The sequence below is a fragment of the Hemiscyllium ocellatum genome, chromosome 11, assembly GCF_020745735.1.
Source record: "Hemiscyllium ocellatum isolate sHemOce1 chromosome 11, sHemOce1.pat.X.cur, whole genome shotgun sequence".
Lineage (NCBI taxonomy): Eukaryota > Metazoa > Chordata > Chondrichthyes > Orectolobiformes > Hemiscylliidae > Hemiscyllium > Hemiscyllium ocellatum.
In genome coordinates, this window is record NC_083411.1 from 94,661,945 (window position 1) to 94,686,514 (window position 24,570).

The window sequence follows — 24,570 nt, forward strand, 5'->3', positions numbered from 1 at the left end:
TCCACAGCTTTTAAATCTGGAGGCTGGATCAGGCCAGGTAAGGGTGGAATGGGCCTACTGGGTTGCAATACGCGGGCCTGGCCCGAACCAGCACCCCCACCCGGTACTGTTCCAGCTACAGAGCTATAAGGAGAGGCAGATGCTCTTAGAAGCTTCCAGAAATCTTGGGAAAGATCCCCAAGCCATGATTTATAAAGAATCCAAGATTATGTTATTCCAGGACTTTTCCCCAGCTCTGGTCCGAAAGAGGAAGGCGTTTGACAAAGCGAAGTAGTGTTTAAGGGACTTAAATATTCAGTACTCCTTGTGCTACCCAGCGACGCTACGCTTTAACCATGAAGGGTCCGTGTATAACTTCAGATCGCCGGAAAAGGCCAAGGAATTTTTGGATTCTTAGATAAGAGTTAATTGATGTTGTTTTGTTCTCTCCCCCACCCCCCCCCACCCCGGTTTACATCCCTTTTTTTTACATGAATCCCTTTCTTTAACTTACTGTTTAATATTATCTTCCGGGGGTGAGGAGAGGGCTTCATTTATTTGTTCTCTACTTAGCAATTTTCTCTCCCATATGGGGGTCTACTTAATGTAGGTGGGGGGAGGTGATTATTTATCCTATTTTATTTCTGTCTTTAGGAGCGGGGTTGTTTCCCCCTGTTATTTCGTATTACTATATTTAATTATTATTTGTTGAGGCTGTAAATTTATAGTTGTATATGTTTATAGATGGTATTAACATTACCAAATATATCCAGGCGTTGGTGAGGTGGGGGAGGGGGTGCAGGGTGCTCACCGTTAACTCTAGCTCTATAGTATATTTGAATTTTCTTCATCCTATCGTGGGGCGTCTGGGTCAAGGGTGGGGCACTGGTTGGGAGAGGATATGATGTACTTTTGGTAATGAAGTGATGTCCCCTGGGAACAAGGGGGAAAATCCATTTAAATATGTTTTACTTTTTTTTAAATTTAGAAATAGGTTTTTATTATATTGATGTGAGTGTACTAAAGAGCCTTTAGTTTTGTGAATTTTACATGCTCTATGTTTGGGATGTTCTGGATAGGGTTTCCCCTCCCGAGGGGTCTCGGACTTGCCCGGACAATTATGGTTGATCAGTCGGTTAAATGGTGCACCTGGAATGTCAAGGGGAGTAATTCACCAATCAAAAGGAAGAAAATATTATCAAACCTCAAGAAAGAAAGGGTCGATATAGCTCTCCTACAGGAGATACACTTGTTGGATAAAGAACACTTGAAATTACGACAGGGTGGATTTGATCAGGCCTTCTTTTCTTCCTTCAGCTCAAAAAGTAGGGGAGTTGTTATTCTTTTTCAGAAGAATTTCCCTTTCAAAATCCTAAATCAGATAAAAGGCGAATCTGGATGATATATTCTGATAAAACCCATGATAAATGGAGAGGAATACGGGATCTTAAATTTGTATTGCCCCTCGGCACATCCTTTTAAATTTATAACGGAAGCCTTCTCAAAATTGATGGCTCTCGGTGCTTGTCATACAATTATAGGGGGAGATTTTAATTGTATTATGGATCCGGAAATGGATAGGATTCCCAAGAGTACTGCAGGAGTATCTCCCAGATCTAGACAATTGGTGGATTTGAACAAAGAATTAGGACTAGTAGATGTATGGAGATGCCTTCACCCGCAGGGCTGGAATTTTTCTTTTTACTCCAATCCACATAAATGTCATACCAGAATTGATATGTTTTTTGCCCCCTTGATGTTTTAAAATTCCATATCATCCTGTAAAATAGGCAGGATAGCAATTTCTGGTCACACTGCTGTATATATGGAAATCAAGGTGAGGAACAATGAGACATCCCCCCGACATTGGCGTATGGACCCCTTCCTGATGAAAGACAGTAAATTTGTAAAGTACTTCTCTCAAGAATTTAAAACTTTTTTAGAAATTAATTCAGGTACGGCTAGCAACCCATCAATGATGCGGGACACCATCAAAGCTTACGCGTGAGGTTTGATCAGTTCATACTCAGTTACCCAGAAAAAAATTAAAGGGAGAACAACAGCGTCTGCTCGAAGCTCGCTTAAAAGCAGCTGAAACAGTATACGCTGATAGACCTTCTGTTATCAAATTACAAAGGATTACAGCCCTTAGGACAGCTCTAAACACCACGCTTACCCAAACGGCTAAGAGGGAAATATTATTTGCAAAACAAAGTTAAAGGAAGTTGGCGATAAACCTGGTAGACACTTAGCATTTCTCACAAAGAAAATAAAAGGCCCCTCAAACTACCACATCTATCAAGGAAAGTACGGGTATTCTGACTCATGATCATAAAAGGATTAACGCAATCTTTAGAAAATTTTATTCTGATTTATATAAATCACAGGATTGCAAAGACAGAACTAGGGGGATGCAGTAATTTTTAAAAAATCTGACCTTTCCGGACCTAACTCCGGAACAGGTATTGGTCCTGAATGTTCCCTTAACAAGCCAAGAAATACTTGACGCAATCAGGCAGCTTCAGAGTGGTAAGACACCTGGCCCAGATGGCTTTCTCAAGCTGAATTCTATGAAGAATTTACAGGAATGTTGGCTGGTCCACTTATGGGCATATATAACTACGCATACAGTCAGGACTGTCTCCTGCCGTCACTGAAAGAGGCGAATATCTCTCTTATCCTCAAAAAAAGAAAGGACCCAGAAGATTGCGCGTCATACAGACCAATATCCTTGCGAAATGTAGATGTTAAAATCCTTTCTAAAATGTTAGCATTGAGGCTAGAAAGGGTATTGCCACATATCATAAAGGCGGATCAGACAGGTTTATTAAGGGCCGTAGATCATCCAATAATATTAGAAGGGTTTTGAATGGGATTCAAGCCTGCCATCAGGGAAAGATACCGGGTGTAGTAGTCTCATTAGAAGCGGAAAAGGCATTTAACAGGGTTGAATGGCCATATTTGTTTGACACATTGGAAAGGTTTGAGGTTGAAAAGGTGTTTACCAATGAGTCTCAACATTATATAATGATCCCAGAGCAGTTGTGATTACCAATGGATTAGGCTCGGATAGCTTCAATGTGGATAGGGGCTGCCATCAGGGATGTCCTCTTTCGCCATTGCTTTTTACACTAATAATTGAGCCACTAGCAGAAGTTATACAGGTTGACCCTAATATAACGGCCCCGAGGATTGATACAAGTAAACATAAAATTACCCATTATGTAGATGATGTTCTTCTATTTCTCAGTAATCCTTTGATGTCCGTGCTTCGCTTAATCCAATTTATTAATACATTTAGTGTATTTTCAGGCTATAAAATTAATTTCTTAATTAATTGCCAATGGGTAGCCTTGCCAGTATATCCCACTTATTGGACGGATCCCACTTTCCCTTTCGGTGGCCCCTGGAGGGTTTCTTATATATAGGCATTTTTATCACCCCAGTATTTGGCCAGCTATACAAGGCTAATTTTGTGCATTTACTGGAAAGGATAAGGCAGGACCTCCAGCGATGGGGAGACCTTCCAATTTCCTGGCTAGGTAGAATAGCACTAATTAAAATGAATGTCCTGCCCCGTCTCCTATACCCTATGAGAATGCTTCCGGTGATGCTGCCGAGGCTGGCACTATGCAAGTTATATGGCTGGTTGGGTTCCTTTATCTGGAATCATAGATGGCCCCTCATTAAGCTGAAGAAGCTACAGCTTCCACAGGCAAGGGGAGGATTGGGAGATTTTAGGAAATCAGTTAAGTTCCCTTATTAAACTACACAGCCGATTGGGTCTTGTCTGACCTGCAATCAATCTGGCTTGACATCGAGGCTTCTCAAGTAAAATGCCCACTTGTTAACTTCTTGTTTTCAGACAAAAGGAAAATCATCACGGATCAATGTAAAAACCCTATAATAGTAAACACAATTAAAGCTTGGAATATAATGCGGCAAAATGAGGGCAACTCACATAAAACATCCCCCTATACTCTGATAGTGGGAGCATGGGGATTTCAACTGGGGCTTATAGATGCCACTTTCACACTCTGGAGATCCAGGGGTATCTCCTGTTTAGGGGATCTGTTTAAAGAAGGGGCCCTGATGTCTTTTGAACAGCTGCATCAGAAATTTGGATTACCTAATGGAGACCTCTTTCGATACTTCTAAATTTGAGATGACATCCAGAAGACTATGTTATTAGATAGTTTTTATAAATCAGATAGAAAACAGAGAGCGTTATGACCAATGGGAGTATCTTCTGTCAGCACTCTATCATTTATTACATGATGAAGTATCGGGAGATATGGACAATCTGCTTAAAACATGGGATCAGGATTTGGGACTGGAAATCTCTACAGAAATGTGGAATGACATTTGGAAAAACGCCAGAAGAATCACCATCTGCAACAGAACTCAGGCCATTCAGTTGAAAATACTTCACAGGGCCCATATAGCACTGGACCGATTGGAGATGCTCCTGCTTTAAATTTTGCCAATGTGTCCCAAATATAAAATGGAGGTGGGCACTCTTGTACATATCTTATGAAAGGTCCATAAGCACTGTAGATATTGGACTAAAGTAGCAAGTGGCTCTGACAGAAATCTTAGGAACGGAAGTTAGAGTGGATCCTGTATCTCTCCTTTTGGGCTTTTCGAACTTACCCTCCCTGGATATACACGGGAGGAGATTATTTTCTATTCTCTCTTTCTGTGCAAGGAAAAATATTTTGGTAAACTGGGTGGCTGAGGGCCCCCCTTGGACTTTCGAATTGGCACAGAATAATTATGGAATGTATTCCCCTTGACTTCCTTCCAAATATGGTGCACTGATAGACTGAATTATTCCATAAAATATGGCAGCCCTTCTTGAATTACATAAATACTGATATTTCAGCCATCCTAACAAGGGTTTTTATTTAATTGAGATGGCAAACCTGGCTGGTCCGGGGTTCTTTGGGGGAGGAATCCCACATGAATACGGGTTTTGTTATGATCTGATGTTAACACATTCCGAGCATGTATCTCACTACTCAATTTCTGTGATATCCGTTGTTTTTTTTTCCCCTTCTCTGAATAATGTAAGAGACTTAATTATACACTCTGGTTAGTTGTAGGTTAGATGAGTAGTCAGATGAGTTTTGTTTTTTTTTCTGTTTGATAAATTTTGGTTATTATTTAAGTTTTAATTGTATATCAATGCTTATACTTGTTTTTTTTTAATTTTGGTAAACTTGTAAAAATGTTAAATTTTCAATAAAAGTATCTATTAAAAAATAATCTGGCCAGTTTAGTTCTGATTTGTTATTTCTTTTATGTATCTCTTAATTGTCAGAATTGTGTGTGAATGGGGTTAAAAACAAAGATTTTTGGATTTTGCTCTACTAAAGTTAATATATGGCTAATAAAAAATGAAGTATTTTGTTTAAGATACAAACCGGTGCCTGGAATTGATTATTCAAAAGGTAAAAACTCTATTCCTAATGAAGGGCTTTTGCCCAAAACGTCGATTTTCCTGCTCCTCAGATGCTGCCTGACCCGCTGTGCTTTTCCACCACCACTCTAATCTAGACTTTGGTTATTCAAAAGTCTGGTTGGGAACCACTGGGGTCAATTTTGAGGGTCTTTGAATGTTTTAGTTTGACTGTTGTGAATAGAGGTAGCAATGCTAATTTGGTTTGGCTGCCTTTCTCCATGTTTTAGCAACAGGTTGCAACCTGATTCACAAGATGACTTTTCTCTGTGAAATCCCAGTTTTTTTTTCCGGTTCCACATCCTTGACATTATTGAAAAAGCATGGAAAAGTTGGATCAAAGGGTCTGTTCCCAATTTGTACATCTCTATGACTCTATTAGGAAACAGGTTACCTTAGTTTTAGGATTTTAAATGAATAATGATTTATATTTCAGATTTTGTAAAGAAATCCTAATTTTGCTTTAACCTAAGCGACTTAAAAATGGTTGCTACAAGTCACCTGAATATACAGTTACAGGTTCCAAGTGGATTCTCGATAGATGTGCCCAGACACGGAAAGATTCTCAAAATATTAAGATCTTGCAAACAGACGACTGCAATGCAAGATGCGGGATTATTATAACGTTTCATTTGATTTGTTTTAGAGTTAGTTTGAACCAATGGCATGAGTAATTTGGTCCAGTATGTATGAGGTGGAGTTCAATAATTAGCCTGTCAATATTTCTGGAAACATGCTTCTTTCCTGCTACTATGACAGAGAAATTTCCTGGAATGGAAATATGAATTTGTTTGCATTAGGAGAGCTTTATAAACAGAGTAAATGTCGGAGAGCATTAGTTTGCTTTCAGTTAGAAGGATTAGGACTTGGATTTATTTTTGTTTAGGAGGAAACTAATAGCTGGGAAAGCTTTTGGTTTCAGCCTGCAGACATCCTGGTTGAAGTTCAATGGATGAAATAGTTTCACTGAGAGAAAAGGAGTTTATTCAGAATCATTAAGGGCGGAAAGAACTGAAAGGGACTTAAGGGGCAACTTTTTCATGCAGAGGGTGGTGCACGTATGGAAGTAACTGCCAGAGGAAATGGTGGAGTCTGCAACAATTAGAACATTTTTAAAAAAGGTATCTAGATGGGCATATGAACAGGAAGGGTTTAAGAGAAAAATGGACCAAACACTGGTAAATGGACTAGATTAATTTGAGATGCCTGGTTAGCATGGAAAAGTTGGAGCAAAGGGTCTGTTCCCATGGTGTACATCTCTATGACTCTATTAGGAAACAGGTTACCTCAGATGAAGGATTTTGAATGAATAATGATTTATTGGCACTTGTACTCTACAATGAGCAGCACAGTAAAATACAGTAAAAAGCTTCAACTGTCACCACAATCTGGCACCATTTTGATTAGTTTATGAATAAAAACAAAATAGCTGAAAGGAGAGTCCATCTTGCCTCCGCCATAAATCCAGGGACTTGAGCCAGCTCAGCATGACATCTGCATCGCCAGTAGACCATCTGTGCCATACCTACCTCAGTCATCACTCTTCAGGTGCCATTCTCTTTGTGGTTGGGCTCACCTCACCGATGGGTGCAGATGCTGGGTCCAGAACTGGACGCACACACGCCTCATGACCAGGAGCCTCCGACTCCACTCCCACTCATCCCTGCCTTGCCGATAACCAGGAGCCACAGCTCCAGGCATACCATTAACCAGGAGCTGTGGCTCCTGGTTATCGGCAAGGCAGGGATGAGTGGGAGTGCTGTGGGCCTGAAATAACCAGGAAGCCCTGGCTTTGCTGCAGCCACCACCTTCTGAACTCCAGTAGTGGACGCTCTGGGCAGATCACAACCATGAGTTTCCAACTCCGCTGTCAGGCCAGTCCACCACCTTACCAAGAGACCCACTCCAGCCCCCCTCCTTCCTCTGCAATGTCACCTTCTCCATCACTGCCAACAAGATGATGAAGAAAAAAAAAAGATGAAAAAAAGGGCAAGGAAAGAAAGGAGGAAGCAGTCAGTCTGCAGCATTGGCCCCAGGATGCTGAACACTGCCTACCACCTCGACAGTCCCTCCATAATTCCACACCTGAAGTGTTTGGTTAGAGTCTTTAAAGGGTTATTTGAAGCTGAGATCGCCTTAGCTTAAAATGTTTTGCTGGAAAAGCGCAGCAAGTTAGGCAGCATCCAAAGAGCAGGAGAATCGACATTTCGGGCATGAGCCCTTCTTCAGGAATGCCCGAAACGTTGATTCTCCTGCGCTTTGGATGCTGCCTGACCTGCTGCGCTTTTACAGCAACACATTCTCAGCTCTGATCTCCAGCATCTGCAGTCCTCACTTTCTCCTCCTTCGTCTTAGCTTAGTTGTGTGAAGAGGCTATTGAGATTTTCAACACTGGGAATTAAAATCAATAGTTACATCAAACCTATAGATTTGATAGAGAAGGAAATTTTCTCTGGTGTTTGGATTCTTTAAAGGGATGCTGCTGGAACAGATGAAAATATGTTTTCTACTGTATGTTTAGAAATCTTTCAAAACTGTGTTATATGAAACTAGCTTGGTTTATTTTTATCTTTTGCATAAACCTGTATTTTATTCTAAACCCAGAGGGAAAAAAATGATTTGCAGCAACGCATGCTGTGTTTCAGTAAAAAAATCACTTCTATAAAATCAAATATCAGTCCAGGAGCAGACTTATCTAGTCATAACAACAACTAGGATCACATTACAATGAAAGATGTGAGAGTTTTAACTTTACAAAGAAACAGAAAATGTAAGGAATAACCGTAAGAAGGAACTCAGCATAATTGACTTAGATCAAGGAATTGTGAATTCCTTCCAAACTCTTCTGTTTTGTGGAACTCACTCTTAAAAGAAAACACCACCCATTCAACTACAACACCATCACAGCTGCAGAATCTAACTTTAAATGTCAACCAATTCTCTGCAGCAACAAGGACTGTAAGCAACACACTATACCACAGAGACTAATTGAGAGTTTCTTTTTAGAAGCTTCTATCTTATTTTAATATTTCCATAATTTCTTGTTCATAATCATTTTATCCTCAAATTAAGCAATTAGAATGTTTAACAAAGGTTCGACTGCTTTAACTTGAAACACCACAAACTAAAAAAGGTGACAAAATGAGTTATGTTAATTTACAATTTACTCACCTTGTGGTTGACAGCATTCTTAATAATAGGCAAAGATTTTGAACTGCATTTGAAAGCAACCTTCAGCACAAGAAACTAAAATCACTTTAAAAAAGCAATATTGTGTGAAATGTAAACTAAATATGCTGGAAAAACACACAAAGTCATACACGGTCTCTGAAGATATATCACATTTGTTTAATTTTTTTCACAAATATAATTATTTAGTTTTCACATTTTTATATCAAGGTCACAAGATCTCAGCAATTGGCTATGAGGTATTGTAGCAATCTTGGATCAGGCATCAATATTCAACAGACGTGCTTAAGTACAAGCATCTATTGTCACCTAGAAAAATGAACTCTATCACATAAGAATGCCCTCATGGCCATGTCAACTTTTTACCACTTCCTCCACCAACTAACCTTTGAATCAGCATGCAAATACAGTGCCACAATATGGGCTGCTTTGCACAATACAGACACAACAAATAGAAATAGGGTTGAGTTTTCCCAAAATACATTTTCTCATACAATTACTGCAATTAAAGATTTTCAATAATTGAACTTGAGTTATCACTAGCACAGATAACTCAAAGTCAATGCACAAATATTTTCCAAGTATGAAATTTTATGAATGCAAAACACAGTCAGCTTTAGAAAATCAGGTGGAATCAAACATTGCAGAGGTAATAGCCCCTCCAAGACACCATAGATGAGATTCTCAACAAAACACTAATCACTATTTCTACTTTTGGCAAAGATGCTTATCCATACATTACAGAAGTACCTATAATTTAGCTTTTAACTACTAATGCCACATCTTACTTTATGCTTCATTTCAAAGTTATTTTCATATTTTATTTAAACTGTCCCCATTACAATAGCTGACAAAGGTATTACCAATTTACAACTGAAAATGTTCAAAATCCATTTATAATACTGAATAAAAAGCAATTATCCACTTACTTTTGACTGGGCTGTATCCCAGTGCAAATGTCACCAAAGCTCTTTTTATCATCATGGTATACAGATCGCAGTTTCACCTGTAAACACTTTTAGAATGTCATGATTTTTTTAAAAAAGTACATTTAATAACTGAAATCTTGGTTATCATTTTCTTCACAAAGCACCTGGTCTAGTCCTGCTGTTCTCCATATTTTTAAAATATTCCTCCATCAGGTAACTACTTCCTTTTTATAAGGGACTGTATGACCTCGGTCCAAGAGTACATAGCATCGCTGTTTTTGAGAAGATTAAAAAAAACTTCTCGCCTTCAACCTGAACTAGATCAGGAGCAAAAAAAAAGTTTTTTTTCCCTTTCCACAGTTATCTCAGCTTCTTTTTTCAAAGTGCTGGGTATAATTCCAGAGGCACAAGTTACCAATTATGCAACAGCCTGGGCAAAAACTATTAAGTTATTCAATTGCCAAGCAGACTGTAGCTAATTCAGTTCTTGCCCAATATCCACAAAAACACATACTTTCCAACGGAGGTCACTGGACAATGATTAGAAAACTGATTAATTTTCTCCTGTTAGCCTAGGACAGAGAAGTCAATTGTAATCAGTTCCAAATTGTGGTTGGGACTAAAACTGGCAAATGCAGCACTGAGCATAAATCAACATTTAGTATTAATTGGGAGAATTATTTAAACCCATGGGTCATTTTGTGAAGGAACAAGAAACCTTCAAAATTATTAAAGAGAAAATGTTAAAAATAAGGATTTGCTGATTTGATGAGAACTGCCAAACGTAATTAAACAAACATCAGCAAATACAGAGAACCACCACTGCACCTAGGCCAGTTAACCCTCTTTAGTTGTGGTAGATGGCCCCCTATTGAACATAACACATTATCACTGGTGTCCTTCACAAACATTTTCTGCAGCACTTTACCAGAGTTGACAAATATAAAATTATCAACAACTCAGAACTATAATTGTTTTGTAAGCTAGTATGATTTTGCATTATCTAGACAATTCACTTACAAACAAGAAACTACTGATTTCTCAATGTCAAATGAGTTGCTCAAAATTGCTAAAAACAAAATTGGCAAATCCCAGGAAGAAGCTGATGTAGCTGCTTTCACCTGATGAAAGCCCAAGCCAAATTGACAGAAATCAGAGAATACAGTGCAGGAAATGGAGATGTGGGTATGTAAGGGTAGGGAGAAGTAATAAGGAATATGGATTTTGTAAATGAATTCCAATGTGCAGCAGGATGGTGGCTCAAGTTCTGCCATTAAAAATGGTACAGTGGACAGGGTATAGAAATGTACAAGCTAGATTTAAAAGATCAGTCTACATACCTGATCACATAGCTGGCAATAAGTAAGTAGTAGCTGGGACGACCAAGTAAGGAGCTCATATCCACAACGAACTCATGGAATATAAGAAGTTACTTACCAACAAATTCACGCCTTACATCATCAGCTCCCAGGCTTCCATTCAGTATCTTCCCATGACAAAGACAGACAGCTTTGTCAAAGGGCAGGTGATGGCAGTGGTAGTACCACTGGACTATTAATCCAGAAACTCAGCTAATTTCTGGATTGAGGATCCAGATTCCAATCCTACTATGGCAGATTGTGGAATTCGCAATGCAATAAAAATAAAAATCTGGAATTAAGAATTTTCTGATGACCATGAAACTATTGTCAGAAAAACCCCACCCAGGGAAGGAAATCAACCTGGTCTAACCTACATGAGACGCCAGACCCAGAGCAACTTGTTGACTCTCAACTGTCCTCTGAAATGGTCGAGCAAGCCATTCAGTTGCCAACAAGTCTCACCAAGAAAAGAAGCTGATGAATCACCTAGCATTGACCTAGGCACTGAAAACAACAAAGACTAAAACAGCCCCATCAAGCCCATAACATCCTCCTTGCCAACATTTAGGGGCTAGTGCCAAATTTAGGAGGGCTGTCTCACAGACTACTGAAGCAACAGGCCGGTATTGTCTCCAGGAATGATTATGGAGTATGACTATATCGCAGACAAGGGACAGACCCAATGTAAATGGTGGCACAGTGGGATTGCCCTGGGAGTCCTGACTGAATCCGGACGCCATGAAATCTTATGGCATCAGGTTAAAGATGGGCAAGGAAACCTCCTGTTGATTACCACATACTGTCCTCCCTCATGTGGTGAATCAGTACTCCTCCATGTAGGACAACACTTGGAGGAAGCTCGGAGATGGCAAGGGTGAAAAGTGTACTCTGGGTAGAGGATTTCAATGCCCACCACCAAAGTGGTTCAGCAGCAGCAGCTGATTGGGTCCTCAAGAACATAGTTGCTAGATCAGGTCTGTGGCAGGTGGTGTGAGAACCAAAAAGAGGGAAGAACATATTTGACCTGATCCTTACCAATCTGTTGGTTTTTAAGATTAGATTACTTAGCGTAGAAACAGGCCCTTCGGCCCAACAAGCCCACACTGACTCTCCGAAGAGCAACCCACCCAGACCCATTCCCCTACATTTGCCCCTTCACCTAACACTATGAGCAATTTAGCATGGCCAATTCACCTGACCTGCACACTTTTGGACTGTGGGAGGAAACCAGAGCAGCTGGAGGAAACCCACGCAGACATGGGGAGAATGTGCAAACTCCACACAGCCAGTTGCCTGAGATGGGAATTGAACCCGGGTCTCTGGCGCTGTGAGGCAGCAGTGCTAACCACAGTGCCACCCAACAATGTAGAAAATTACCCAGGTATGTCCTGTATGCAAAAAGCAGGACAAATCCAATTTGGCCAATTCCCACCCCATCAGCCTACTCAACCATTAAGAAAGTGCTGGAAGGAGTAACCAACAAGTGCTATCAATAACCTGCTCAGTGACGCCCAGTTCAGGTTCTGTTACGGCCACTCATCTCCTGGGAGGAAGTGAGGACTGCAGATGCTGGAGATCAGAGCTGAGAGTGTAGTGCTGGAAAAGCACAGTAGGTCAGGCAGCATCCGAGAAGCAGGAGAATTGACGTTTTGGGCAGAAGCCCTTCATCAGAATGTATATTCTCCTGCTCCTTGGATGCTGCCTGACCTGCTGTGCTTTTCCAGCACCACACTCTGCACTCATCTCCTGACCTCATTACAGCCATCAGGGAGCCCTAGCAAACATAGAATCAATGGGAATCAGGGGTAAAATTCTCCATCGGTTGGAATCATACCTGGCATATGGGAAGATAGTTGTGGTTGTTGGAAGTCAATTATCTGTGCAGAAGTTCCTCAGGATAGGTTTTCTAGGCCCAATCATGTTCAACTGCTGCATCAATGATCTTTCCATTACAAGGCCAGAAGTGGGGAAGTGTGCCAATGACTGCACAATGTTCAGCACCATTCACAACTTCTCAGATGCTGAAGCAGTCCAGGTTCAAGCACAACAAGATCTGGACAATATCAAGGGATAAGTGGCATGTAAAATCTATCACAAATGCCAGGCAATGACCATCTCCAATAAGAGACAATCTAATCAATGCCCCTCGAATTCAATGATGTTACCTTTATTGAATCCCTCATGAACAACATCCTGAGGGCTACCATTGATCAGAAACTCGACATGAGTTGCCATGTAAATACAATGGCTACAAAAGCAGGTCAGAGACTAGAAATACAGCAGTGAGTAATTCATCTCCTGACTCCCTAAAGCCTGTCCACCACCTACAAGGCACAATTCAGGAATGTGAAGGAATACTCCCCATTTTCTTGGATGACAGCTGCTCCGACAACACTCAAGAAGCTTGACACCATCCAAATGAAAGCAGCCCACTTGATTGGCACCACAACCACAAGCATCTACTCCCTCCAATACAGATGCTCAGAAATAGCACCCTGCACAATCTACAAAATGTTTTGAGAAATTTGCCAAAGTTCCTTAGACAGCATCGTCTATGCTCATGATCACTTCCAACTAGAAGGACAAGGGCAGCAGATACATGTAAACTCCATCAACTGCGAATTCCCCTCCAAGGCAATCACCATTCCTTCGCTGTCGCGACCAAAATCCTGGGATTCTCTCCCTAATAGCGTGTGGATTAATCTACAGCAAATGGACAACAGCAGCACAAGAAAGCAGCTCAACACCACCTTCTCAAAGGGGCTGGCCATGAGTGAATAAAAATAAGTTATAGATTTGAGTCCACATCACGTCACGAGACATTGTAACAAGTTGCTGAAACAAATGCTGTGCAACAAAGCTGATATATCCTTATGATAACTATTATGATATCAACTGATAGTACTATTGGATAAGACATATCCCAGAATGAAACCTTGCTTGATAGATGTTCTAACATATAAAGCAGGAATTGCTGCAGAAACTCAGCAGATCTGGCAGCATCTGTGGACAGAAAACAAAGTTAACATTTAGAGTTCAGTGACTTGTTCAGAATGCTTGGGCAAGAAATACCAACATTATTCAAATACACAGCTAATCTGGTGCTTGACCAACATCCACAAGGAACTACATTTCCCAATGTTTCTGAAGAAGCTACTAGCCTCAAAACACTAACGGTTTTCTCCATACCGCTGCTGCCAGACCTACTGAGTTTCTCCAGCAATTTTTGTTTTGTGTTACAGATTTCCAGCATCTGCAATTGTATTAAACAGATCATTTAGTTAGTTCAACATGAGATTCTGATACCGGTCCATGGTCATTGTTGACCAGCTTGTTATGTGGTACTTCAAATGCCTTTTCAAAGTCTGTGTAAAGCACATCAATCGCCTCTGCTGCCTTGTCAAACATCTCAATCAAATTTGTTAAGCACAATTTGCCCTTACCAAATCCATGATGACTTTCATTAATCAAACCACACTTGTCTAAGTGACTGTTAATAATCTCCTTTCTAAGTTTCTAAAACTTTAAGGTTGCTTGTTGGATAGTGGTAGTGTCCCTGCCCTTTAGCCAGGAGATAGGAGTTCAAGTCCCAGGTTTGTGATAACTTCTCAGAATAGATTGATTAGAAAATACTTTTAAATATTTCTAAAACTTTGCTAAAATTTCTAAAACTATCGCAGTAGTTACATTAACCATTGTGTTATTACTGGGCTTATCTTTACACTCATTTTTGAACATTTGCATTTTTTCATTACCCATATTGAAATTAGAAGCGGATTTCAACACTTAAACAATTCTCACCCTTGATCTCCTTAGCAGCCTTGAATGCATCTAATCCAATCTGGTGAAGTAACTTTTCTCTTAGCTCGTGTGTCAATTATCTATTTTAACGTTATGACTCAGGCAACATCTTCTTCCTCAGTAAAGACAGATGCACATTACTCATTAATTATCTCAACCATGCCTTTTGGCTCCATTTATAAATCCACCTTTGCTATGCGATTAACTCCACCCCTTCTTTTACTGTTCGTGCACCTCAGGGGAGTCAATGGTCTAGTGGTATTATCTTTAGACCATTAATTCAGTCAGGTAATATGCGCAGGACCCAGGTTTAATCCTGCCATGACAAATGGCAGAATCTGAATTCAATCAAAATCTGGAGTTAAACCACTGTTGATTGTCAGAAGAAATGCATCTCTTCACTAATGCCATTCGGGAAGGAAACTGCCACCCTTATTTGGTCTGGCTTATCTGCAACTCTAGATCCACAACATTGAGGTTGACTAGCAAGCTAATCAGTTCTATCAACTGCAAGAAAGGGAAAAAAGGAACATAAACAGCCAGACCACCTGACATTAAAATGGCAATGGCAAAAACATGGACAGCAACCATTCAAGAAGGCAGCTTATCACAGGCACTGGGCAATGAACGCTGGCCCAGCTACTGATGCCCACATCCCAAAAGTGATTAAAAAAGACTTTTGGAACCAAAGCAGAAACTATTAGATAAATTCTGGAGGTCTGGTGGGAAGAAAGAACGTTAACATTTTGAATGGAATGACCCTTTGTCAGAACTGAAAATAGATGCCAAAGTGTTGTACTTATGTTTATGGTTGGGGGTGAGGGGGAATGAACAGAGTACATAGAGATGGGGTCAGCGAGCAAGAGAGAGAATAGAGGGATCGGCAAACAAATGGATTGCTGATTGTAAGATGATATGACATATGATACAAAATGGTAAAAACAATGACCGCAGATGCTGGAAACAAGATTCTGGATTAGTGGTGCTGGAAGAGCACAGCAATTCAGGCAGCATCCGAGGAGCAGTGAAATTGATGTTCCCCGAAACTGAACTGCTGTGCTCTTCCAGCACCACTAATCCAGAATATGATACAAAATGCTGATGACAACTTTTGGATTTCAATGTGGGTAATCTCAAGTCTATATTCCTATTCTTGCTTTGATACTTATTATTTTTCTCACTCCTCTCGGAATATTTTTGTATTCAACCTGTTTCATTCTTGCATTAATCAAACTTACATTGAGCATTTGCCCACTTTATCTTCTTCACTTTACTTCCTATTCCTTCTATCAGCCAGACTGCTTTGAATTTGTTTCTCTTACTTTTCCCACTTGAGAGCGTACCTCAACTCTACTTGAACCAGTTCCTCTTTTAAAAGGTAGCTGATCGCTCCCGTACAGTTTTGTCTACCAATCTTTGATTCCAATGTATCTCAGCTCGATTGTTCTCAATCCTAATTCTTTATTTTATGCTGGATTGCATCTTGGCCATTTCCTTTGCTCATCTCAATCTTATGATACCAAGATTATTATCGCCAAATATTCCCTCACCATTCAAATAAACCAGATGAATCAATGCCTCCCACTCACTGGGCTATAAACATATGGATTTTTAAAAAGCTCGCCTGAACACCTCAAATTCTTCCTCCTCACCTTTACATGATTACAATTCCAGTCTAAACAAGGTTCATTAGATTGCAACCATCCCTACTCTCCAGTTTTTGCATTTCTACTTCAGAATGTAATGGAGATTTTATTATTCGTTAATAAAACAGATTTCATCTTGGACCTCTCCAGGATATTCTCAGAGTCCTATTATTCAACTTAATCAATGCTGCCACCTTCCCCTTATTTTTCCCCTCATCTTGTATTGAGTACCACCTACTGGACCTTGCTGGTAATCACCATCACATTATATTCTCCCATTTCCACCCCTGCAGCTTACACCGTCATTTTGTCCACATTGGTATAAAACTAATTTGGGCCTTACCACAGTCCCTTTTACGCTGATACTATTTTTTATCTTCATATTCTTCTAATATTATCTAGAAGTATGGCAATCATCCACGGACTCCATCAACAAGCACATTGGTCTAGACCTAATATATTGGCCACTACAATGAATAACCAGAATTGGAAATAGCAGGAATAGAACCAAATAAATTCCAGAAGACACAGTACAGTAGTGTTTCACAGGAGGCTGCAAAGCACTGAAGATGTCAGCTAGACAGGGGATAAAACATCTGCAAGTGAACTTCCCAGCTCGGTGAACATACCCACAACTACAACAATTGGCACCTGAGCTACAAATCTTTACACAAACCTTGATTACGCACTTCTCCCAGTTCTTTGTGAACATTGGCTTAACTTTGAAATGGTACATTCTGATTCCAGTACCCCTGCCTGGTTTGCCAAGTTAGATTAAATGCTGATCAATGACACAAGCAAACTACCCAGAGTAGCCACAGGCTTGTGGGTCAATAGCAGGGTTGAGTGAGTGAACTGGAAAGTAGTAACATGTGTTGGCATGCAAGTAGTGCAGAGCTAGTGGAAGAGCAGAAACCCAAAATTATTGGTCCCATTCATCAGTTTTGCTTCATAAAACAAAATTATGTACACACAATGACAACCAGCACATTTATCTGTCTAGAAGGTAGATGTCCATCTCTATTAATTCAAAGGAATTATTTCTCAGTGAACTCAAATTTGATAATTTCACTGAAACAGAATGGAATTTGTTGAGGTTTTCTGATAATTATAGATTTATTCCTTACCGTTTCACCACCATCTTCAATGCCCTGTAGGATCCTTTAATGAGGATGAGTGCCTCCTGCCTTGAGCCATATAGTGGGGAGCCATTGATGTTTACAATTTCATCACCAACCTGTAGTTTTCTTGACAAAGCAGCTTTGCCTCCATCCTCAATCTGAAAGGATATTTTAGGAATTGCAAATGAGTGCTACAACTTACAACTGCAACTGAAATAAACAAGTGCAGCTGAATAATTTTACAACATTAGTTACTTGACTTAAATCAGCATTCTGCAGTTTACAATACCTTTCAAAAGTTTTTAAAGGTGCTGACATGCACCATCGAGGAAGGTCACAGGTTCAATCTTATTTCTTTATTGACAAGACAGTCCAACTATTGTCAAATAACCTACATTGCTCCATTTGCACATAAGTGATATTTACAGCTGGATGATGATTGAAAACTGAGCTTACCCTTGAAAACATTCTATTCCTTTCTTCATTAAAGGTTACCTTTTGCATGTTCAGCCTGTTCACCATTACTGCTGTTCTTTTCACTTTATTTTGGTGACTGCATATACCAAATCCATTTTGAATCATTTTCTCTAACCAATCCATTTTACACAATACCTTTGTACACCTCACTCCCAGCAGCATAAAGTCTTCATCCTCAGTTTAACATGAACTTTCATCTCCCACTGCTTTGATAAATTCACAGCTAACAAAGTTCCAGCCACTGTTTAAAGCCATTTTCCCATCCACACCAGTTTACTTTGGTATCCATGTCATCAGACGCCACTTCTAAGTCAACTACTTCAAAACAAGAAATTGCTAGGTTTTACCTAGCTCATCTAAAGACTTTGCTTTCACTCTGAATAATTGGTTTTCAACAAGGCTCCATTCTCCCAACTTAAACTCTAAACTCAGCATGATTGAAAGCTCTTTTTCCCTCCATGCCTTTTTAAGTTAGATGATGCCATTCACAAATGGAACTCTTTTCTTTTGACCTTCATGGACTCTTATCACAAATTCTTGCCTTTACTCAACGTGAATGGCACGGTGGCTCAGTGGGTCAGCATAATAGCTCTGTGGTTCGCACTACTGCCTCACAGTGCCAGGGACCAGATTTGATTCCATCCTTGGGTGACTGTGTGGAGTTTGCACATTCTCCCCATGTTTGCATGAGATTCCACCAGGTGCTCTACTTTCCTCCCACAATCTAAAGATGTATAGGTGGATTGGCATGCTAAATTCCCTATAGTATCCAGAGATGTTCAGGCTATGTGGATTGGCCATGGGAAATGCAGGGTTACATGGATAGCATGAGATATTCTTTGGAGGATCAATATGGACTCGATGGGCCAAATGGCCTGCTTCCACACTGTAGGGATTCTATAAAACAATGATGGAGGTATTGCACTCATCACTAAACCGCTCCTTGGCTTAACCTCTTTCTCCTCTGGGCTTCTCACCCTGTTCCACTCATCTTGTTTTTCATTCAAAATCTTTATTCTTTACATATTCTACGGGATAATAAATTGTCTCATAACTGTTGCATTTCTCTCTCAGACTCAGCACTGAATACCAACTCATCCGGAGTGATTTAACCTTCATCCACTTAGAGTTCACTGCCTGCATAAACTCCCTAAATCTTCCCCTCCATGTAAATTCCCAAACCCTCATGCACAGACACCCCCTTTGACTTTGTCATCTCACACAGTGTCAATATTCCAATCATACACCTCACAGATAAGGCCATCTTTAATCACTACCTTGTATCACTCTCTCCATTCATTTCACCCTTTCAATCCACAGATTCCACCATATTCTGTGTCCATCCCTGGAAATAACCATTCCCTCATAAATTTCTAGAATCCTTTCAAAGTTAAAACTCCATTCAACTCACTGTTTCTGTGACTATGGATTACTAAACCTCATTTCCCCCTTTAGTCCCCAGTACCATCATTGCAGACATCACTCTCACATACGCATACACTCTGGTTATTGCCCTAGCTCAACCCTCATATTATTCCCTTTTGGTCAAGGGAATACAACCTTCAGTAGATATATCAGACAACTAGTTTCAGCATTTATTTCCAGATCTGGCTGGACCACAAAGTGAGAAAGCTTATAGCCTTACATGTGGTATCTGCGACAGAATACACAGGAAAGCACTTCATCAATTGGTGGGGGCGGGGGGGAATGCATTTGTTCAGAAGAATTAAGGACATCTGTTCTTAGTGTCAATGGATCAGTATAAATAAGGTGATAACATTTCTTCACTTGTAGAATGTGTGGCAGTACTTTCTTTTGACCCAGAGGGCTGAAAGCTGCTCATATTTTACAGTTGGAAGTTGGATAACTGAATTTCTGGTTTATAATGAAGACTCTTAACAAAACTCATACTCAATAGGAAAAGAATTTGTAATTTAATAAGCTGAGTGGAATATGTAAGTAATAGAATGATCCTGACATATTTTCAGGTATACCACACGGAGTAGATTTGAATTTATGAAGCTCATTTCCTAGTCTTGACTCTTCTGGAATATGAATGTCTCATTAACCTTACAAACTAGGCAAACACAAAAGCTGAAACTGGAAGATGTTCAAATGTGAGAAAGAGAGACAGAGAGAGAGAGGACGGAAGCTGGTGGAAAGGTTAACTCTTTGTGGTCTAATTTGAGTGTACACTTGCTTGTCATGGATTGAATGTGTGTTGTTCCCTGGAGCTCAAGATCTGGGAATGTTATAAACTTAATTTGCATTTTGGGAATCTAAGATTTTTTTTTAAAAAAGCCATTTTGTAGGACAATGATACTGGGCGAGGTTACCTCATGACTTTTTCCCACATGGTTTAGACTAGTCCCTTGTAACGATGTACATTTAAAAGGGAAGCTTATCTAGCTAAGGCATTTGGCCTGGCTTGATCAAGGCTTCCCACTCTGATGTGCACGCAGCTTAATTAGTTAAGCGTACTCAGGTCTGTCAATTAGTTTCACTTCCTCTACAAACTTTTTCCATTTTATTACTGCTTATCTGATTGAGGATATGTGGTGTTTTTGTAATCTCAGTATCAATTTCTGTATAAAGAAGCTTGTTTGCAGCAATGGGGAGAGTAATATTATTATCATTATTATCAATATCAATGAATAGGAAGAGTTTGGAGGGATATGGGCCTGGTGCTGGCAGGTGGGACTAGTTTGGGTTGGGATATCCGGTCAGCATGGATGAGTTGGACCGAAGAATCTGTTTCCGTGCTGTACATCTCTATGACTCTAGTAACTCTCAATGGTTTTAAAACCTTAGCTCAAGCCCTGTTTGTAGGTATCTATATTATAGTGTAACATTGATGCCATTGATAAAGATACTAATTTAAACTAATCTGTAAGATTTTTATATTCCAGACTGCCACAGAGTGCAATCTCAGGGATGAACCGAGAGAGGCTTACAGGTCAAGTCCAATAGGGATTCCCTGAGCCACCTTGAATAGGTACTTTTGTTAAAGTATCATCATGCCCTGCTCATCTGCTAAAACCGCTCACCGATTCAGGATCACCCTGGAATGCAAAGTATAACACTAATGCAACCTTTAGCCCATCTCTCCCTTGATTCCTCATTTCCCTGAATAATAGAGAGGAGCTTGTGGGCTCTATTCTCACTAAGATTGAGGCTATCCATACCACTGCCCCACTGGGTCTAACTTCCTCCAATTGAGCCCCGGTCCTAGTCCTCAACTCCATGTTTCTCTAGTTTGTTCTGTCTCCCTCATACCAATCCCAGGGCTCACATTGCCCACAAGAACTAAAAACTGCTCTCTCAGCCCGAATCCCACTAAAGTGTAATCACCCAAATTCCTCTCCAGGTCTCCTTGTTCACCAATACGGTTAATGGCTCTAAATCTTGAGGTTTTATCCTTCTATTTCAACTGCATCATCGACTCAGGTATAGACAGGATAGATCGAGTGAACCTTTAGAAGAGTATAAAAGAGGTAGGAGTATACTTAAGAGGTAAATCAGGAGGGCAAAAAGGGGACATGAGAGAGCTTTGCCAAATAGAATTAAGGAGAATCCAAAAGGGTTTTTTACAAATATACTAAGGACAAAAGGGTAACTAGGGAGAGAACAGGGCGCCTCAAAGATCAGCAAGGCGGCCTTTGTGTGAAGCCATAGAAAATGGGGGAGATACTAAATGAATATTTTGCATCAGTATTGACTGTGGAAAAGGACATGGAAGATATAGACTGTAGGGAAATAGATGGCGACATCTTGCAAAGTGTCCAGATTACAGAAGAGGAAGTGCTGGATGTCTTGAAATGGGTAAAGGTGGATAAATCCCCAGGACCTGATCAGGTGCACCCAAGAACTCTGTGGGAAGCCAGAGAAGTGATTGCTGGACCTCTTGCTGAGATATTTGTATCATCGAACGTCACAGGTGAGGTGCCAGAAGACTGGAGGTTGGCAAACGTGGTGCCACTGTTTAAGAAGGGTGGTAAGGACAAGCCAATGAAATATAGACCAGTGAGCTTGACCATGGTGGTGGCTCCTGAAGAAGGGATTATACCCAAAACGTCGATTCTCCTGCTCCTCAGATGCTGCCTGGCCTGCTGCGTTTTTCCAACACCACACTTTTCAACTCTGGTCTCCAGCATCTGCAGTCCTCACTTTCTCCTGCGTGGGAAATCATGTCTCACAAACTTGAGTTTTTTGAGAAAGTAACAAAGAGGATTGATGAGGGCAGAGCAGATGTGATCGACATGGACTTCAGCAAGGTGTTCAACAAGTTTCCCCATGGGAGACTGATTAGCAAGGTTAGATCTCACGGAACATAGGGAGAACTAGCCAATTGGATACAGAACTGGCTCAAAGGTAGAAGACAGAGGTTGGTGGTGGAGGGTGGTTTTTCAGACTGGAAGCCTGTGACCAGTGGAGTGCCATAAGGATCGGTGTTGGGCCCTCTACTATTTGTCATTTACATAAATGATTTGAGTGCGAGCATAAGAGGTACAGTTAGTAAATTTGCAGATGACACCAAAATTGAAGGTGTAGAGGACAGCGAGGAGGGTTACCTCAGATTACAACAGGATCTGGGCCAATGGGCTGAGAAGTGGCAGATGGAGTTTAATTCAGATAAATGCAAGGTGCTGCATTTTGGGTAAGCAAATCTTAGCAGGACTTCTACACTTAATGGTAAGGTCCCAGGGAGTGTTGCTGAACAAAGAGACCTTGGAGTGCAGGTTCATAGCTCCTTGAAAGTGGAGTCGCAGGTAGATAGGATAGTGAAGAAGGCGTTTGGTATGCTTTCCTTTATTGGTCAGAGTATTGCGTACAGGAGTTGGGAGGTCATGTTGTGGTTGTACAGGACATTGGTTAGGCCACTGTTGGAATATTGCGTGCAATTCTGGTTTCCTTCCTTTCGGAAAGATGTTGTGAAACTTGAAAGGGTTAAGAAAAGACTTACAAGGATATTGCCAGGGTTGGAGGTTTTGAGGTATAGGGAGAGGCTGAACAGGCTGGGGCTGTTTTCCCTGGAGTGTCAGAAACTGAGGGGTGACATTACAGAGGTTTACAAAATTATGAGGGGCATGGATAGGAAAAAAAAAGCAAAGTCTTTTCCCTGAGGTGGGGGAGTCCAGAATGAGAGGGCATAGGTTTAGAGTGAGAGGGGAAATATATAAAAAGAGACCTAAGGGGCAACTTTTTCACACAGAGGGTAGTATGTGTATGGAATGAGCTGCCGGAGGAAGTGGTGGACGCTGGTACAATTGCAACATTTAAGAGGCATTTGGATGGGTATATGAATAGGAAAGGTTTTGAGGGATATGGGGTGGGTGCTGGCAGGTGGGACTAGATTGGGTTGGGATATCTGGTCGGCATGGACAGGTTGGACCGAAGGGTCTGTTTCCAAGCTGTACATCTCTATGACTCTCTCTTTAAAACACCACTCCATGAGCTCACCCTCCAACTTCCCTTTTTTCTCCAATGTCCTCAGACACGATAATCTATTTCTAACTTTCCTGGTGTAGTCTAGGTAGCTGTGGGAGTCAGTCGGTTTATAGTAAATGTCCGTGTTGATTCGGTCGCCCGAGATAGAAATGGAAAGGTCTAGGAAGGGGAGGGAGGAGTCTGAGACGGTCCAGGTGAATTTGAGGTCGGCGTGGAAGGTGTTGGTAAAGTGGATGAACTGTTTAACCTCCTCGTGGGAGCATGAGGCAGCGGCGGTACAGTCATCGATGTAGCGGAGGAAAAGGTGGGGTGTGGTGCCAGCGTAGTTGCGGAAGATTGACTGACTGACTGACTCCCACAGCTACCTGGACTACACCTCTTCCCACCCTGTCCCCTGTAAAAACGCCATCCCATATTCCCAATTCCTTAGTCTCCGCCACATCTGCTCCCAGGAGGACCAGTTCCAATACCTTACAGCCCAGATGGCCTCCTTCTTCAAGGACCGCAGTTTCCCCCCAGACGTGATCGACGATGCCCTCCACTGCATCTCCTCCGCCCTTGAGCCCCGCCCCTCCAACTGCCACCAGGACAGAACCCCACTGGTTCTCACCTACCACCCCACTAACTTCCACATACACGTATCATCCGCCGTCATTTCCGCCACCTCCAAACGGACCCCACCACCAGGGATATATTTCCCTCCCCTCCCCTATCAGCGTTCCGAAAAGACCACTCCCTCCGTGACTCCCTCGTCAGGTCCACACCCCCCACCAACCCAACCTCCACTCTCGGCACCTTCCCCTGCAACCGCAAGAAATGCAAAATTTGCTCCACACCTCCTCCCTTGCTTCTCTCCAAGGCCCTAAGGGATCCTTCCATATCCGCCACAAATTCACCTGCACCTCCACACACCATCTATTGCAGCCGCTGCACCTGATGTGGCCTCCTCTACATTGGGGAGACAGGCGCTACTTGCGGAACGCTTCAGAGAACACCTCTGGGACACCCGGACCAACCAACCCAACCACCCCGTGGCTCAACACTTCAACTCCCCCTCCCACTCCACCAAGGACATGCAGGTCCTTGGACTCCTCCATCGCCAGACCATAACACGACGGTTGGAGGAAGAGCGCCTCATCTTCCGCCTAGGAACCCTCC

General features: G+C 41.3%; 1 protein-coding gene across 1 annotated transcript in view; it reads right to left on the reverse strand.

Annotated features, from left to right (window-relative positions):
* shroom4 (shroom family member 4) overlaps positions 1-24,570 on the reverse strand; it is a 153,208-nt gene that overhangs the window by 120,371 nt on the left and 8,267 nt on the right. The window contains exon 2 of the mRNA XM_060831987.1: positions 17,494-17,645. Within this exon, the coding sequence (XP_060687970.1) occupies positions 17,494-17,645 (152 nt within the window). The remainder of the gene's footprint in view (positions 1-17,493; positions 17,646-24,570) is intronic.